The sequence below is a fragment of the Zerene cesonia genome, chromosome 18 (assembly GCF_012273895.1).
Source record: "Zerene cesonia ecotype Mississippi chromosome 18, Zerene_cesonia_1.1, whole genome shotgun sequence".
NCBI lineage: Eukaryota > Metazoa > Arthropoda > Insecta > Lepidoptera > Pieridae > Zerene > Zerene cesonia.
Genome location: NC_052119.1, coordinates 9,475,557 through 9,493,899, shown reverse-complemented (window position 1 = coordinate 9,493,899; position 18,343 = coordinate 9,475,557). Strand labels below are relative to the sequence as shown.

General features: G+C 34.7%; 1 protein-coding gene across 1 annotated transcript; it reads right to left on the bottom strand.

Annotated features, from left to right (window-relative positions):
* Positions 1-1,923: 1,923 nt before the first annotated feature.
* On the bottom strand, positions 1,924-15,103 carry LOC119833997 (organic cation transporter protein-like). Its single transcript, XM_038358266.1, has 7 exons — positions 14,861-15,103; positions 8,135-8,336; positions 7,608-7,708; positions 6,534-6,688; positions 5,665-6,291; positions 5,201-5,382; positions 1,924-3,702 (listed from the first exon to the last, which is right to left on the bottom strand). The coding sequence occupies exons 1-7, from the start codon at positions 15,019-15,021 to the stop codon at positions 3,523-3,525; spliced, it is 1,608 nt and encodes a 535-aa protein (XP_038214194.1). The 5' UTR covers positions 15,022-15,103; the 3' UTR covers positions 1,924-3,522.
* Between the last annotated feature and the right edge of the window lie 3,240 nt (positions 15,104-18,343).

Here is an 18,343-nt window from a genome sequence, read left to right as displayed (position 1 = left end):
CACGAATAAAACACGAATATGACATTTTCTAAAAAAGATTCCTAGCTAGATCGATTTATCGCCCTCGAAAACCCCTATATACTAAATTTCATGAAAATCGTTGGAGCCGATTCCGAGATCCCAATTATATATATATATATATATATATATATATATATATATATATATATATATATATATATATATATATATATATATATATATATATATATATATATATATATATATATATATATATATATACAAGAATTGCTCGTTTAAAGGTATAAGATTCATTTAACATATCACCACACGAATTCACAGGCATTCGTTTGGAAAAAAGAAGTGATAATAATTAATACATTAGATTACAATTTTGCTACCTACATCTTCCTACATCGTGCTATGAACACTTTTTCATCGTGATTCTCTCCTTGGTCTTAGCGTGAAGTTATTATATCCATCATCAAATTCCTCGACAAACAGAATATTTAGTTTCCAACACAACAATAATTTTTCAATCTAAACCAGTAGCACTTCCTGAGCTTAGCGCGTTCTACCCAACAAACAAATGCCTCAGTTACAACAAGATTACAACAATACGTCAGCATTATGAGGAGTTTACACAGCAATAACTTTTTATTGTTTCATTTATTGTATATAAATCATAATAGATTTTTGTATATAATACAATACGTATAGCAAATTTGGCTTTAAAACGTGTTCGGTTATTTTCAGTTTCTATTTACGGTACAGTTATTAGCATAATTTGTATTTGTATGTGGAGCTTCTGACTTCTACTGTTCACGACGGCTGTTACATAACATTACGGCACACCTATATAAGATAATATAGTATACCTAATATTAGTTCAGTAATCTGGTAGTTTTAGCTAGAAATGCAAATAACACTTTGATTGATTCGTTTTTATGTAAATTGTCAGTCTGTTAACGATATTCATGCGTTTCATTATAGAAATGAATCACAGGCTTGACATTAATTGAAAATTAACGCAAAAATCTCATGAGCCGCACCGCAACAACCGCCGTAAGGCGCACCGAGTAATAACGATTATATACCCTATCTTGTATACACTTATGATTACAGCAATTAGGTGTGAATTGCACTTCAAAATCCCCTCCGCTACTGTCGGCAATGTGAGTGCTCTCGGATCAGACAACACACTTAATGCATAATCATAAACAATATCATGTTGTACATCTGACCCAATAAGTTGGTGTCAATGTATTTATAAGTACCATTTGTTTATGTAAACAATACTCATCCTTCCTTATGACCAAATTTATTATAATTTATTAGATATCAAAGACCAGTTTTTAAACAGCATGCAAATATATAATCTCTTTATAATATTTCGTGATAGGAAGCATATAAATGAAGTTTTTAAATCAAATCGGTATTATAGTCGTCGACGTCATATTATTGCAAAAACGGTTACACTATCTCCAAAACTTATGATCTTGTAGAAATTTTGATGTGTCTTATGGAAATTTGTAGTATCTGAATTGAATTGTCCACAATTTTATCTCTATTACTGTTTAACGTTTAAGAAAAATAAATATGTTTTAGTATAAATAAATGCTTGATAAACAATTAAGGACAAAACAAAATTGTGTTCTCTGAGAAATACAACTTTCAGAGTAACTTTTCAATGTATTAAAAAAGTTTTATTAAAGACACCTAATAAATATAAATGTTCGACATCTACCGTGATTTCGTGGTTTCTCAAGGACATGGAAACTATTTTAAAATTAATTCTACACAAATTATATTAGTAAATTAAATTTATCAAGAAAATATATTCTTTTTAAAAAGTAGAACAATAATTATATTCACCATAAGTTGCTCGTTGTCGATATAATTCACATAAATAAAACAAAACAGTCTTATAACAATCATATTTATTATCTTAACATTATCCATGCGTCATATATTAAATAACAATTATTAACATTAAAATATACAATTACATAATAGTGACATGGTTTTCTCAATTTGAGAAGGATTTAAAGTAGAATATTTTATTTTGAAACAATATATACACATTGATCAAGAGAACACTAGTTTATTTAGTATCACTTCGCAATCTTCTTTCTTGATTCCTTAACACGCCAATTTTGTCTTTTCTTTACCTTTTAGGCATCTTTAACTATTAGGTACTATTAACTCACCTAAGTTATACAATTTTCTTTCCTTTCCACATAACGCCACCTATCGGAAATTTTTCCCAATATAATGAAATGCAGTTAAGTATGTAAGCTAACGGTGCAATATCTGCCATCGCTTTATTGTTTTAATCCAGAGCAGGATGGACGCACTAGCGCCTGTTTTCATTTGAATGTAGCTTATTCTTGAAACAGAGATCCAAATTTCAACTATGAGTTGTCTAATGGACTCAGAATTTAACTATGTTCGTGTAGTAGATACAAAATAGAGTGATTATGACAATGGCAATACTTGAGGCGGGAATACGTTTTTAATTTTTTTTTTAATGTAGAAACGTATACCCGCAATAAAAAAATTGAATTCTTGATAAAGCTTTCGCTATAATAATGTTTGCGTTAAAAATTTTTATGATATTAAAAACAGTGGACTCTTAATTACAATTATCTTATTACGTACTAATTTATATATTATGGTCTTATGAGGTCGGATGCATGGGTTTACTTCATATAATACTAAATATTGCTACCTAAAAATAAGAGGTATTTTGAAGCTGCATTTGCTTTAAGGTACATAAAATATGTATTGCAATAAGATCTGAAAGATCTAAGGTGCATATCGCTAATAAACCAAACGCTAAAAAATATATATTGCAATAAGATCTGAAAGATCAAAGGTGCATATCGTTTATACACCAAACGCTTTTGAATTTACAATTTTTTTTTTGCAATTATAAATAATATCTCTGACGTATCAATGTAATATTAAAATTTCAATGGGTTTTCATAAAAGTCCGATTGTCTCAAAAGCTAATAGTTCCCAAAAGTGCCGGTTCATATAATTATGACTAAAAGAGCATGTAATTATAACGTTTGATCCAATCTTATACTATTATTTAGGGAACCTTATCTGTATACAAAAAGTTCCCAAAGGCAGACATCGATAGATACATAGTTAATCACAAGACCATATTCACTCAAACTCATACTTGACAACTCTTACAAGTCACCATTTCTGACAAGATTTGTTCATTTTTACTCCAAATTAACTAATTTTTCTTGATACAACATATTATTTATACATTACAATGATTTATCGAACACTTGTAGCAGCGCCATGACCAGTTACCATCGCTGAATTGTTTTCAAATTTCCTTCATCTGTTTTGGCGCATCACAAAGGGTCATTTCAATTCTGACTTATTTTTCTCTCTTGATACAGTCTCATCAAACACACCAACATCACTCAAAGCTGCATTCAATATAACAGTTTGTTTCGGACATTAGCTGAAGTCACAAAACATGTTTGACCTTAACAACTTTACCTATTAACACTAGCCTGCAATAGACAGGAGATATCACTAATCCACTATAATGTCTGTAGTTTTCTTTGTTCGGGGCGCAACGGCAATGCCCTCAGCCTGCTTCACGGTGTCCGGCAGTTGGATGTGCAGCGTCTCTGGTGTGAGCAGCATGAGGAGACCTGCGATAGCGGCCATTATGCCGAACAGCAGATACGGCAGGGATTCCATGTACGCCATCTGAAAGTTAATGTTACGAACTTAGTACTAAATTACATCACAAGCGAGCTTTTCGCACGTAACTCATTCTTTCGTTGCAGACCTTTCCCACTAATTTTTTTAAATTATCTAAAAAACAACAAAAAGTAGTTTAAGACGGTTTTTTAATATTAGGTTCTGATTTTATGGGCTCACATTTATATCACAATATCTAACTATTCAAGTCCCTACGAGTAATACCGGTAAAAGATTATTTAGCCTAGAATATGTAAATTTCTAGTCTAGAAAATGTCTTCAGACAGAAAAATATCCTAAATTCCATTTTGGTGTTAAAGAAAGACAAACAAATAAAGTTTCGCATTTAAAATATAATCTAGGATTACATCAGAAAAATGACTAGTAATTTTTTTATTAATTATAATTTTTTTGATTAATTGTATAAAATATATTACTCAGAGATAATCGAGGCGATTTAGATTTATAGACATTCGAATTCAATAACTCATAATACTGAAACATACAATATCAACGATTAACTTAAAACCTTACGGGTCATAAATTAATCAAACCGAACTTTAATCTACCAGCTTAAAAGATAATACAAGTATTTCTATCAAATAAGATTTATTACTTGGCGCGTGCTTATAAAAAATATTGCAAACTGGCGATAAGGATAGCTAAATACGCAAAAATACTAGATAATTTATGCTTATAGCATTGTAGCAAACGAATTTGGCTAAAAAGATTAAATTTGCTATTACAAAATACACAAAACGTGAGCCTGTTCCGACATTAAATAAGAAAAAACAAATCATCCAGATACAGTAAAATTAATACACGTTAGTATATCAAGCAGAAAATCAACAAAACTAAAAAAATACATAGATGAATATAGACTGCCATCTACACACACTATCGAAAGTCTACAAGCGCCTCGGAATCTACAAGACAATGTTAATACACGCGCCAAACCAGTAGCGGAGTGAGCGGCGCGCACGTGGAGCCCAGGCGACCTATCGCTGAGCACACGCTCATCATAGAGTGCCGAGCCTGCGTCGGGAACAGCTCGATCGTGTAAATGTAGATAGACGCGAACACCATGCTGATGCAGCACTTGCCGACCATCGTGAGGCATGTCGTCATCGTGCCTGGAGGTATCATTGGTCAACACTTGCCTGGCTTTCACGCTTTATGCTCGCGATTTTGCAAATGTAATATCAAAGTTACGGTATGTAATATTTAGATGTTTTCTGTGTTCATGTGTACATTCTGTACCTATATTAATCCTTCATTCTGAGAACAGATTCAATGTTGGAAAACCTTCAAATAATCCAAACTAGTTCAGTGTTAAGAATTTAATTTTTATACGCAATTTATCAAAATAATTTTAGAACCATCAAATTCAAAAAGAAACATCCTTCATAATACCTTTTGCCATTGCCATTACCATCGAAATGTTAGTATAGCTAAAGTAGTCAATGTGAAAAATGACATCATAATAATTAAAACAAGTACAAACCAATAGGGGCGTTTGTGGTGCAATCACTTGACCGATTCTTCCGGCCATGGAACACAGAGCTACCAGCGAGTGACGAACGGACGTTGGATACAACTCCGACGTGTAAATGTAGATGCTACTGAACGCCATACTGATAGATAACTTGCCCAGCAAGTTTAAACTCGTTTGCAGCCACTGCAAATCTGAAATGTTACGCTAGGGTCTACATAACTGCTTCTGACTACTGTCTAATCTATTTCTACTGGATAATCTCGTTGCTGCAGCAACTATGGTACATGATTATAATAATTTATCTAAGGTATGTATCAAAATGAGCCACACATCAATTAATCTGATACTACGCTAATTAATTATTAGATAAAAAATTGGACGGTGTGACTACAAATGTTTAAATGAACTGCAGATAAAAAATACATGTTACAACTGTACGATTTAAGGTGAAGAAAATTAAAAGCAAAACTTACGTGTCGGGATAAATGGTAAACCGAAGAGCGATAAACCGCACACAAAGAATGCGGTCATTATGGATGCTTTGCGTCCGAAGCGGTCCAATGTTAACACGCTTAAACAGTACCCAGGTATCTCCACCAACGCGGTCAGAATATAATTCACGTAGCTGTTTCCACCGAGGGACACTGAGTTGATAGAAAGCCCGTAGTATATAAACGTCACAGTGATCCACCAAAACGCACATATAAATAGTCTTGAAATCAACACTCGCGATCTCAACACTTGCAACACGAGAGATTCCTTGTTTTCCACCACCGACGTGTCTTCCAGCTGTGTCGTCTCGTCCGTCAGTTGCTTAATGGTCTCCGGCGACAACTTTCTTTTGTTTATTTCTGCAGCTTTGAAAATGATCCTCGCCGCTTCTTTCTTCCTACCCTTGCTGAGCAGCCACCGAACACTCTCTTCTATCACGAAGCAGTAAAGTATGAAAATGAATGAAGGCGCGTAGATGATTCTGGTAAGCGTCCTCCACTCGGGAACCGCCCACGCGACCAGCGCCACGACGGCCTGACCGATAGCAAATGTGCAGGATATAATGTTACCACCCAGCACCCTGCGATTTATGCCGACCATTTCCAATGCTGAAATAAACAGTTCAGATTGTATAATTCTATGAATAAATATAAAATAAACTAAAAGACCGTCATTATTGTCGTATAGTAAAGAGAAATAGTATTTAGTAGCCTGAGGCATAATACATAAAAACCCAAAGTGAAAGCAATGTGACAATAGAACTGTAATTCTCAATATAGAAGTAAAGAAAATTTATTTTCCTATAGTTCTAACAAATTCCGTAGTCATAATGTTTCCAATGGCACATTACCTAGAATAAAACCGGAGCTGTAGACACCGGAGCCCACGATGGCTTCGAGCAGCTCAAAGATGATATACATAACATAGGACGTGGAGAAAGAACGGATGACGCCCATGATAGCTGGTGCGACCGCCGTCAATATAAATGCGACGCGACGCCCGAAACTAACATAACAGAGAAACATAGTTGTGTAGTGAAAATCTACATTAAGGTTATATATTAGAGACGGGTAGACCAAGTAGATAGATCTACAATTTTTTAAGAACACAAAAAGAAAAACATCAAAACAGTTTAATAAATACATTAACAATTAATTATAAATTAGAGATAAGTAGGGCAAATGGTATATTATTTCTTATTTCATATTTTCTTTTTACAGTATAAGGAAAGTTTGTTAATTTTTTTTTTTTCGCAAACTGCACACATTTTTCAACAGGAACAATTAAAAATATGTAAAGATTGCCTTATCTATATTTTACAAGTAACGACCTACAATACGCTAATCGTCAGGAATGTGTATATAAAGAAAGAAAGCATATAATCTTGTACCGCACTGTCGTATATAAAAAAGAAAAAACTTAACGAAAGAGAGACTCTTCAGCTAATGTACTGCATCTGCAAAACAGACTCAGCGCTGATTTTTAAAAGACCCCTATTTCAGGTGGCAGTTGTAATATATACATTTATTTATTATTTTTTTCCATTGATTAGTATTTTCAGTACCAGTGTTCTTTTCTATGGCTTTGGCTGAAATTCCGAGTCGCGGAAAAGTTAAATCTGCATTTAAAAATTTTTTTTTCGTGATGTGTATTATGCTTGAAATCAATTGTTCTATATCATTATTAACGTCTCAGTCCAACTGGCCATCTAGTTTGCAAATGTCTCATAAATGGAATCAAACATTTTTGAGACGCTTGCGGCTTGAACGGGCGATAGACAGTCTACAAACTTTTTAGACCTAGGTATGTACTAAATATTCTACTCATGGGTATAAAGTTATGTCATATGTATGAAGTTAAGGCAAAAAAAAATGTGTATAATAATATGCATTGACATAAAAGATAAAATAAATGTGATACAAACCTATCCGATATGTAGGCAGTGAGCGGGAGCGCAAAGAATATGCCAGCGCTGTGGATGGTCCCCACCAGCGTGCGCTTCCATTCCTCACACGCCAGATCGAACTAGAAACATGGAATTTTAAATTCATGCAATTCGTGATTTTTAATTTTCTAAATATTCACGTAGAGATGAAATAGTCCATCATTCATTCAAACATTTATACGATAGTAAAATGTCCGCAATAATATTTTAGCATAGCAATTAGCCTTTGAAAGGTACTACAACACGATAGTTACCGCGACAAAAAACTCATTTTTCATTATTAAATTCATTCATGCAACAGAATTTATTGAATCTTTCTGAACCCAACTTTTTATTTTGCTTTAGTAAGTTAGTAGTTATCACGTCAAACTAGTTTTGATGTGGTATCAAGAACCTTGTCTTTTTCAAACAAAAATCGCAGATCATACCTCTGCCTCTACGCATGCCTTATGCCTTGCTTTCAATCACCAAAACACCCAACTAAACCACAAAATGCCTCAACTAACAGTAGCTACAATGGTGTCGTTATGTTCATATATCCAGCTGTCGCATCTCTCAGTGTCCGTGGGGTGAAACGCTTCGGGTGTGCAGCTGCCCCCCACAGCCACGAAGCGCTCGCAGCGCCCCCCTCCATCGGGTAGAGCCCACCCTCCCCAGCCGTTCGTCTCGAACTTTGGGGGGGACGATTCGCATACTGGCACTTTGCATCTGTAATGTGAGAGATTCAATTTTGTTTTTATTTTCAGGCAAGTCGTAGCATCGAGCATACGCAGGAACGACATTACATGGAACGTGGTAAAGCTTTTTTTGTATACCCACCATACGCATTAAGACTGTAGGGGCTGAAACTCTGAAACTTCAATTTCCCTCGTCTTAAAAATGTAATCTCTGATTCTGTATTGCGCAATTATATATATACAAATATCATCGGCCTGCATGTAAGTCATATCAGCCAAACTTCAAAATACTTTTATCAATTGCCCATTCCACGTGGCAGCCAAAATTTAATAATCATTGCTCGTTAAAACACGATACACTTAGTATAAAACTGATTCCACACGACATAAGCCTACCAAAATTACATGTTATCGGAAACACGACTGTGAAATGATAATAATATGTGTAAATAGAGAAACATTGTTATATTTATATGCTTTAAATTTTTTGAACGCAAGCAGACCGCGCCGGCTTCATCCGTGGTACATATATTGACGTATAGCCTATAACACTCACGGATTACGTGCATATTCATCTGTGAAAGAATTTTTAGAATCGATCCAGTAGCTCCATCCATAGATATTGATGTTAGCAAAAATTGCAGTATTATCTGAGGTAACGAGTGTCATATTTTAATCGCCTCGATGTTGTCTGTCTGTATTTACCTTTCAAAAGTATCCTATTTAATCTAAAAGTTCTTATGCCAAATTTAATGCAGGCCATTCTATTATTACAGATAGCATAATATTATACTACTATTACGTAGTTTATTTAAATCTTTATCGCAACATCATGCAGTATGGAAGAACTCGATATAAAAGAAGACTACCCATACACCTACATCAGGGCGTTTAGGAGTGACGTGCATAAAACCAAAAATACTCCAGCTGTATTAACAGAAAGGATAATCGTCATTAAAGCATTCATGTCACGCCTGAAGGAAACAGCTAGTGTGCCAAGGACGAGCTTGTTACTCTGATTGACTTATTTATCTCCATTCATACACCACTTATGAGAACCAACGCAAGCAAGTACTACAGATTACAAAATGTGATACTATGGTCCATTGACAATTGTATAATGTAATAAGTCCTCGAGACAAGTTTCGAATGGGATGGTTTATCTAGAAGATGAATCAACCGCTTAAAAAATACACAGACGTATAAGTGCATGCCCTTATGAGATTTAAATTGGCTACTGTGAATGCTCTATGAAAGGACAGACCAAAAAACAAATATGCATTAAGTATACTAACACTTTTAATAAATTTCTGAATGTGACCTGCTTATCTGACAAACAATATATGACAAGGTACATCAAAAACGTCAGACAGGCTATCAGGGCCCTTAACCTTAACAAAAATAGTAGTCAAAAATTAAACTGTCTACAATAAGAAATCGTAACTTTCTATTGAAATTCCTTTAAATGTTTTATTGGTATATCTGATAAAATGATTCTTTGATATATACCTCCCGAAAATTATAGATTACTACAATTAAACTCTCATAAACGTAGTAATTAGGCAGCACGTGTTACGCAAAAAGTAAACCTCTTCTAATTGCTCTTTTCTAATCAGATACTACAATCTATATATTGTTATTCGTTTGTTATTCCTAAACACAATTTTTACTATCAACACATTCTACGAGTAGCTACGCGCTAAATAAATAATTACGTATACATAATCTACATAATCCTGGTCCGACGATAACACGTCCAATATCGTTGGTCCATCTACTTCGATGTAATCACTATACTTATATCATTAGTATACACCGCCATAAATTATGTACCTAATAATGTCCAAACTTCATTAGATCGTGTTGGGATTATCGCTTGTTTTTCGATATGAATACCAACCAATTTCGCGTGGCGTCATTGTTATTTAATATCATTACACACTTATACTATAAGTAATATTAGAGATTTTATTCTAATCCCCTATATGCGTACTTATTTAAGAGTAAGTGTTATTCCCAAATTAAATAATAATTTACACGAAGATTGTAAATCAGTGGGTACCATAATATATGTGTCATACAATAAAATAAAATATCTGCTAACATAGACTAATCAATCTATGGATAGTATAAATCTCTTAATTCCTGAACGGAATAGCAAGAATATATCAAACGAAAATCCATATATATCTATGTAGAATATATACACTTTTTTATTTACAGAAAAATATCAAGTCTTTTATACATATAACACAAAAGATAAGTAAGTATTAGATATAAGTTACATTTCAAGATTCTCACGACGTATTCAGAAGCTGCATCTCAGTTATTATTGTGAAAAACTCAAGAGCATATTCAGACAGCACCTATTACAATAATAAAAATACCGCTTACACGACAAATGAATATGTTTGTAGATTTAATTTTTAGTTATATAGCATTGTAATGCTTTATAAAGGAGAAATTTTGAAGGAACAGAAAAAATTAAATCCCGCCTCGTGATCAAATTTTTTTCTATTCTTTCAAAATTTCTCATGTTTGTAGATTTTTATGTATATATCATACACGCATACATATCGAAAAACATCACTTTTGGCGGAGGCGGATAAAGTCTAGTTGCCTAGTGTGACATAATTTATTGTAATGGAACAGATTTCACGCTCAGTCGACTGCAACATCGATGAATGGAAGTTCCTCATCAATTAACTTTTAATTTATGTAAAAAACCGGGAGCAGCACGACGGTAGCGTAAACAATCAATAGAAATAATGATGATTATTTGGCCAGTTTTCTTTCCAGAAGAGATGGGATATTAAGATTATTTGTAGACATTTTGGGCTGTTTATCATTGTCCGAATAGTCTATATCAGGGTTCTCATTCAGACCCGCGTGGTTTTTTAAAACGAAGATATAAGAATTACCTAAAAGAATTTAATAAACTTTCTCACTAATAAATAAAGTAAATTTAATATTCCATATGTACATAACCAGAAAAATAAAATTGATTTATCTGTACTTATGTATGACCATATAACTACACCTCATTTAACAAAAAACATACACTTTTAGTTTTTAACCTACTTCAAAAAAGTTTTACCAATAGAAAGCCACATTATCTATACATGCTATATTTTATTTTGCTTTTACCCCGGAGCATTCCGGGGCAGAAGTTTATGTGAAAACTAAAAATAACAAACATTAGATTCAATTCACATATCACTACATCGTATAAATCAAAGTCGCTTTCCGCCGTCTGTATGCATATAAATTTAAAATTACGAAACATATTTTGATGGGTTTTTTTAATATATATTTAATATGGTTTATACATATAAGTAAAGTAAAGTGAAGTCCCGTGTCCCCTAGTGGGGTACAGGGCAGATGATGTACATCTGTTTCACTGATCGTTTTTCTTTACGGACATGTAGATGATCAGCCTTCTGCGTCTAGCTAGACCGAGACTTTTTTTTGCGAGACCCCACCGGGAATAGAACCCAGGACCCCTTAGTACCAAGGAGACGGTCAAATAAACCTATATATATCCATACATACAATATATATTATTGCACCCGCGCGACGCTGAGGCGGGTTGCTGGTTTAACAATGTGAAGATTTTACAATAACGTCGGCATGTTAAGGCGTCGTGACTACTATATGATTTATCTCTCTTGTCTTATTTACCGTCAGGTCGAGAAGCCTTACCGCCGAAATTGACTCGACGCTGATGTAGTTTTCAATTGGATTGCGATTTTGATTCGACACCAATGCTTTCATCGACTTTACAAACAATTCTAGTTTTATATTCAGTTACATGGTATTATCGATATAAAACGAAATTTTCGATTGAAATAAATTTAATTTTGAACACAGCATGGTCGTGCGCTGTTTTAGTTTTCGAGACCAATAATTAAGTGTTAAATATAGTTAAATGTAATACAATATGAACCTACTGATATAAGTATTATAGTATATATCACATTTTATAATTATTGTACTGTGTTAAAATAATGTTTATTGTTCATCGTGTGATATCTAACAATATAAGAGAGATCATTAGTTAATTGCTTTACCGTTTAGACTAAATCAATTACATAATTTATACGTGAAATATCCTAAAAATACACAGATATCGTTTCTCAAAAAATTTACTAACACTAAAATTACAATTAATTTTATACGTATTACTTGTTTAAAATGACTAGGTACAAACATCAAAGCGGCGGTTCCGGGATTGGGAACGCCGGCTTGAAGAGCCCAGCGCTGGTGCGAGGACGGTCGCGGCTATACGACCGGTCCTCCAAGAGTGGTGCGACAGGCGGCATGGGGCTATAACCTTCCGCCTTACACAGGTGCTGTCCGGGCATGGCTGCTTCGGGCGGTACCTGTGTAATGTCGCGAGGAGGGAGCCCAGCATGGCTTGCCACTGGTGTGCCTGCCCGGAGGACACGGCAGATCATACTCTTGCCGTGTGCCCCGCGTGGGCCGAGCCTCGTGCTCGCTTAGTCGCGGTCATCGGACCGGAACTCTCTCTGCCCTCCATCGTCCGCGAAATGGTGGGTAGCGACAGGTCCTGGCGCGCTGTGATCACGTACTGTGAGGACGTGATCTCGCGGAAAGAGGAGGCAGAGCGGGTTCGTGAGGGGGATCTCCACGCGGACCCGATGCGGCGCCGACGTCCTATTGGGCGTCGTCGCCGTATTGCGACTGCTTTACACAGTCGCAACCTGCCTCCTTGACGAAGGGCGTCGGGCAATGAATCGGGGATGTAATCTATTGTCCGATGCGGCGAGGCGGCGTGGGGCGTGTTCCGCTCACGCCGCCCATAGGAGGGTAGAGCGGCGATCCCACTTTGCCGCTCTAATTGTGTGCCTGGCCCGGAAACGGGCAGCCGCCGAAGGGGTCGCGGACGAATTTTAATCAACTCCCGTGGCCCCTTCACTTAAGTGGCTCGACGGAACACAGTGGGGTTTTGGTCGGTAAGAATCCGACATAACCCACGGCTTTATCTCCGGAGGCCGTGGGTATCTATGCAAGATTTCCCCACTTAAAAAAAAAAAAAGGTACAAACATCAAGAAATTAAATACAAAATTTAAATGCCTACATTAAAATAATATAAGCGTATTCAAATATTGTTCTAATAACACGATATTATACGATTAAAAAGAAGTTAAAGAATAAAAAAATTATGACCCATAGAAATTAAAAACTTTTTAAACGTATTTTAAACGCGATTTATTCATTATATTACTAACCCGACGTTTCGAACACTTTACAGCGAGCGTGGTCACGGGGAGACGTAATATAATGAATAAATCGCGTTAAAAATTCGTTAAAAAGTTTATAATTTCTCAATGTATAATACTCACGTAAAATCAAACACAAGAAAATACTAAAAATATGACCTACAAAGGTACATGAAACATGCTCAGATTTTACTATGGTATGAGTCTGAGGCGTCGTTCGCCACGGTAAGAAGCACGAGGGTTTGAATCCACCTTTTTCAAGAATTCAAATGTTTAAAGGAACTTAATTTTCTAACATAAGCTATAAGTACATATTACAGTCATCCAGTTTGCTGGCATTGCATTAAAATTTTAATCTATTTCGATAATAATATTCAATGTAGATACATATAACACTTGGATAATTTCCAAAGTATAGATCGATCTCAAAAAAATGTCGTCGAATTAAAAGCAATATCAACATAGCTTAATAATATAATGTTAATAATTAATTGTTATTAGCGGCACCCTTTAACGGTTGCTTCTTTTAAAACATGGGTAATTTTTAATGGCACTGCACCTATCTGATTGTTTCGTTACTTTCGGATTAAAAACTGTTTGCTTATTAACAATTCACTACAATTTGGCTAAACTTATAAATGGAAATGTTGTATTGATGATAAATGTAGGTAATCGGAATAAATATATCGTTTTATCGTTGATTATTCACATGGTCACATCAATTTTGATAAATTTAATCGATATTATCTTATTGCCCCTTCATTTTAGGCGTTATTTATAATAAATCACTAGCTTTGTATGTAAATTAAATACGTAAAATAGAAACTAAGGATAGAAGAAAATTCAATCATTTGATGCCTATTTATTCTTAAGTTAATTCAAAATTATGTTTATATACAAACTCTGTTTATTTAAAATTAAGTCCATTCATGAAAACTAAATTAAATTTTGTCTCACGAAATATAAAAATCTTATTTAAATAAGTTGGTGATCTTAATTCTGCGATATAGCACTGTTATAATCACGTAATTAATGCAATGCCAATAATTTTATATATATGTTTATTTCGTGCTTATACATTCATATTGTAGTGTATATATCTTTGTGTGTGTAGTGTATATATCTTTAGGTACCTGCTTTGCAACAGATAATATAAAAGTCAATTTTTCTATGTACTTTCACTTTGTTAACATAGGAAATTTAAATAAACTGCTTCAATTTTTTGTGTTAGACCGCTAATAAATAAACGGATCTTTCACACCAGTTACAAATAAACAAAAACAGCACCAAACCATAATTAAAAATACCAACCTGTATTCCAAATTCCCCGCCGCAAAAATATACTGACTGCTGTACACCGCACTGAACGCGATCGGTATTAATATGAAACAATAGTTGCGTATCTGGTACCAGCCGAACTGGCCCAACTCCAGGAGGATCGAGTCCAAATTCAACACGTCCTTTTTCGACATTTTGTACGCGTAGTTAGCCGAGGTTCAGACACATTGCGCGCGCTGTGCTGCCGGCTCACGTCTGCCCAGACGGCGAGTTCGAAGCTAGACTATAATCGAGATTGCACAAACACCAGATAATTAGCCGCGCTGAGAAAATTGTCACGTGTTTCGGATAGGTGGTTAGGATTAGCTTAATTTGATGTTATTTTTTATGTATTGACGTCCAACGTGATGCAGGGAGCGGGTAGGTTAGATAGATGTTTGATTTTTGTTGTGCTCGGACTAAATATTTTCAAATTACAAGTAAACGGTGGTTATAAAAATTAAATTATAATATAGTTAGTTTTTACGTAATAACGGGCAAAAGGGACTGCCAGGAAGCAATCGACACTACCCACGAAGATTTACACAGGTAGGGCCGCTGCAAATATTTTTAAATTAAGGAGAAAGGGATAAGAAAAGAATTGACCACGGGAATAAAATATTGGTCTGGGAAAGGTGGGGAAAGGATACGGGCCTTTGGCTCACACACGGAATGGAACGATCATTCACGCTGATCTAATATGGAGGTGTGGTACCTTCCCCGGTCTTCCATGTTCTTTCTCGGGTTTCAAACTACTTCTATACCAAATATCACCCAAATCTGTTCAGTGGCTGAGGCGTGAAAAAAGGACAGACAGAAAGACTTACGAATTTATAATAACATTGCTAACGAAATTAAACAACTCAAGCATAACCAACCAGCAAATATTGCCGATATAATCTCATAAGCCACATGCGATTAAGAGTATTTATTCGATAATGTCCCGACAAAACTCCAATTTGTTAAGTTTTGAGGATGAATTAAAATAACAATCCATATAATTTATTGCTATTCGACGGCAAACGAAATATTAAACATTAATCAGTAATTTGCTAAATTGTTATAAACATTTTCTGTCTTAAATAAAGTCTATTTTAACTATAGACTTAATCTATAGCTATCGCAAAAAAAACGCGAAGAACACTAATTAAACAAAAAAATTGTATTCCGATACAAGCTTTCCAGGTTACTTTATAAGAATTAGGTATTATGTATAATCTGTGGTACTTATTATTCTGTGGTATTACGTACTTATCTAGTTTGTAGCGAAAATATAAATCCCACAATTCATATATAAAAACTAGATAAAAATATTATATTAACGCCATTTAATTTGATTTCAAGCATGATGATGATAACTTCACCACCTGTCTATCACTACACCCGAATATTATAATTATATAATGATGCCGTGGTAGGGCTAAGAAAATAATTATGGACAGGATTTATATAATGTAAAAAGAATACGGGCCTTCGGTTGCCTCACTCATCGAAGGAAACTCAGAAGCATATACTCCAAATTCGCGCTGATCTCATTTGTATGGTACCTTCCCCACTTCGAGCTGGCCTTATACGTCGAGAACGTGCTCGGTATGTGGGGGACGTATCGAAATAAAAAATATTGATGCAAATTCAACGTGCAAAATTTTTGTAAAATTGATACTACCACCTTTTTTATGTCATGGCATGCAACTGAGCTGGTGATGAGCTAGGGCTGGTGATGGGCCTGATTGTAAGCGATCACTACCGCCCATGAACATTCGCAGAGGTTGCCTTTAAAAAGGTGAGGGAAAAGGAAAGGGGACTGGGACGGGTGAGGCAAAGGAAACGGGCCTCCCACTTTAGAAAAATTATACGTATTTTTTGTCATAAACAGAAGGTAATTATAGATATTTCAGTAAATGAGACTAAATAATCGTATAATGTGTAATACTACGTAACTAATTGGGCTTGCTTCGAATTCCGCAAATTGCGATAATAAGTATAAATAAATTTCACGGTTGATGAAAAAGATTAAGATAAAAACGCACTTTGATTAATTGTATTATAATGAATTCGGTAGGATATACGGTTTTTATTTCAAATTTGTAATGCCTTATTGATTTTAACATTTGAGTTCAAGCTTGAGAACGAGGAAATGTATTATAAAAGTTATAATATATTTAGTAATACATATACACTACACTAGCAGCACTCACGAGTTCGCGTAGGTACATATGCAATGGGGAAAGAGCTGAAATTGGGCCAGCAGTGCCTGAGATTAGCGCGTTCAAACAAACAAGCGAACAAACTCTTCAGGCTTATATTATTTGTGTAGATATATATTTATTACAATAATGTATGGTATATTAATAGTAAAAATTAGTATATACTTAAATCAACTACAAATAAGTAGCTTCCAAAATAGATTTTTATGTAAAACCAATATACATTTACCTATAATTAACGGCAGCTGCAGAGAATACATATTGCGCATTATTTGCAGCACTAAATAGTACCACGATTAACACCCATAAGTAGGTCCACATCTGGTATTTACCGAATTGACCGATATGCTTCAGTAATTTGTCCAGAACCACGTCATTCCTATCATCCATAGCTTACATATTGCTGCATAAAATATTCACTGAAATCTCCATGGCACTTTGTTCAATACAAATATTTATAGTTGTCCAATAACTGACAAGTAATTAATTCTTGAGTTATGAACGAGGGATAAAGTATCCTTCCGAATATTATGGATGTATAAACTTCATCTATATAAATCACATTAACTGTCGTATGTTATGACGGTCTGCCTGTTTCTTATGGTTTTCAAAGTCTTCTGACAGATATAAGATTTAAGATAAAAGAGGTCTTAGTATTGGCTGAAATTCTCTATGTCATGATGACTGTCTGTTTGCTGCTGAGGTTAATACAAAGTAAGTAAGACGTACGTAAGTGATGACTGTAATAAAAAGGATATAACGGGGAAATAGGGTAGATCATCTATTTAGCCTTAAATATAATCATAGCTTAAATGCATCTGCCCACAAAAAGATAAGGATCGCCGTTTATTATACAGTTCCTTCATTATACTATTATTTAAATAACCCAAAAAAGAAGGATAAACTTTAAGTTACTTCGATAGAATGTATGTTAATCGCTCTATTTTATTAAAAAGATTCGGTCACAGCTTTTGTCCACGAAACTGTTTCTCAAAATATCCACATTGTTTTCCGTCGTGTACAACTTACACAACAATATCTCGGATCACTTTATAACTAATTACCGTTGGGAATTATATAGGAAGTGTGTGAAGGTAGGTATGTAGTGTCGTCAGTTCGTCTTTAATTTGAAAGAGAATGTCAAATTCTTACCTAAAGTTAGTCTTAAAAGTGCAGAATATGAACTGTGCCTTGTGCATAGCGTGGAACACAATCACGAGAAGCACCCAGCGATAGGTGTGGCACTGGTAGCGTCCTAACTGCCCGACCT

Bases quoted from the DNA above. Each gene is read 5' to 3' on its own strand.
- LOC119833997 (XM_038358266.1), bottom strand. From the start codon at position 15,021: ATGTCGAAAAAGGACGTGTTGAATTTGGACTCGATCCTCCTGGAGTTG. The intron at 6,292-6,533 runs GTAATGTGCCAT...TGTTTATTTCAG, and splicing joins CAGCTCCGGTTTTATTCTAG to CATTGGAAATGGTCGGCATA. The intron at 3,703-5,200 runs GTTTGTACTTGT...ATTAACTTTCAG, and splicing joins CACCACAAACGCCCCTATTG to ATGGCGTACATGGAATCCCT.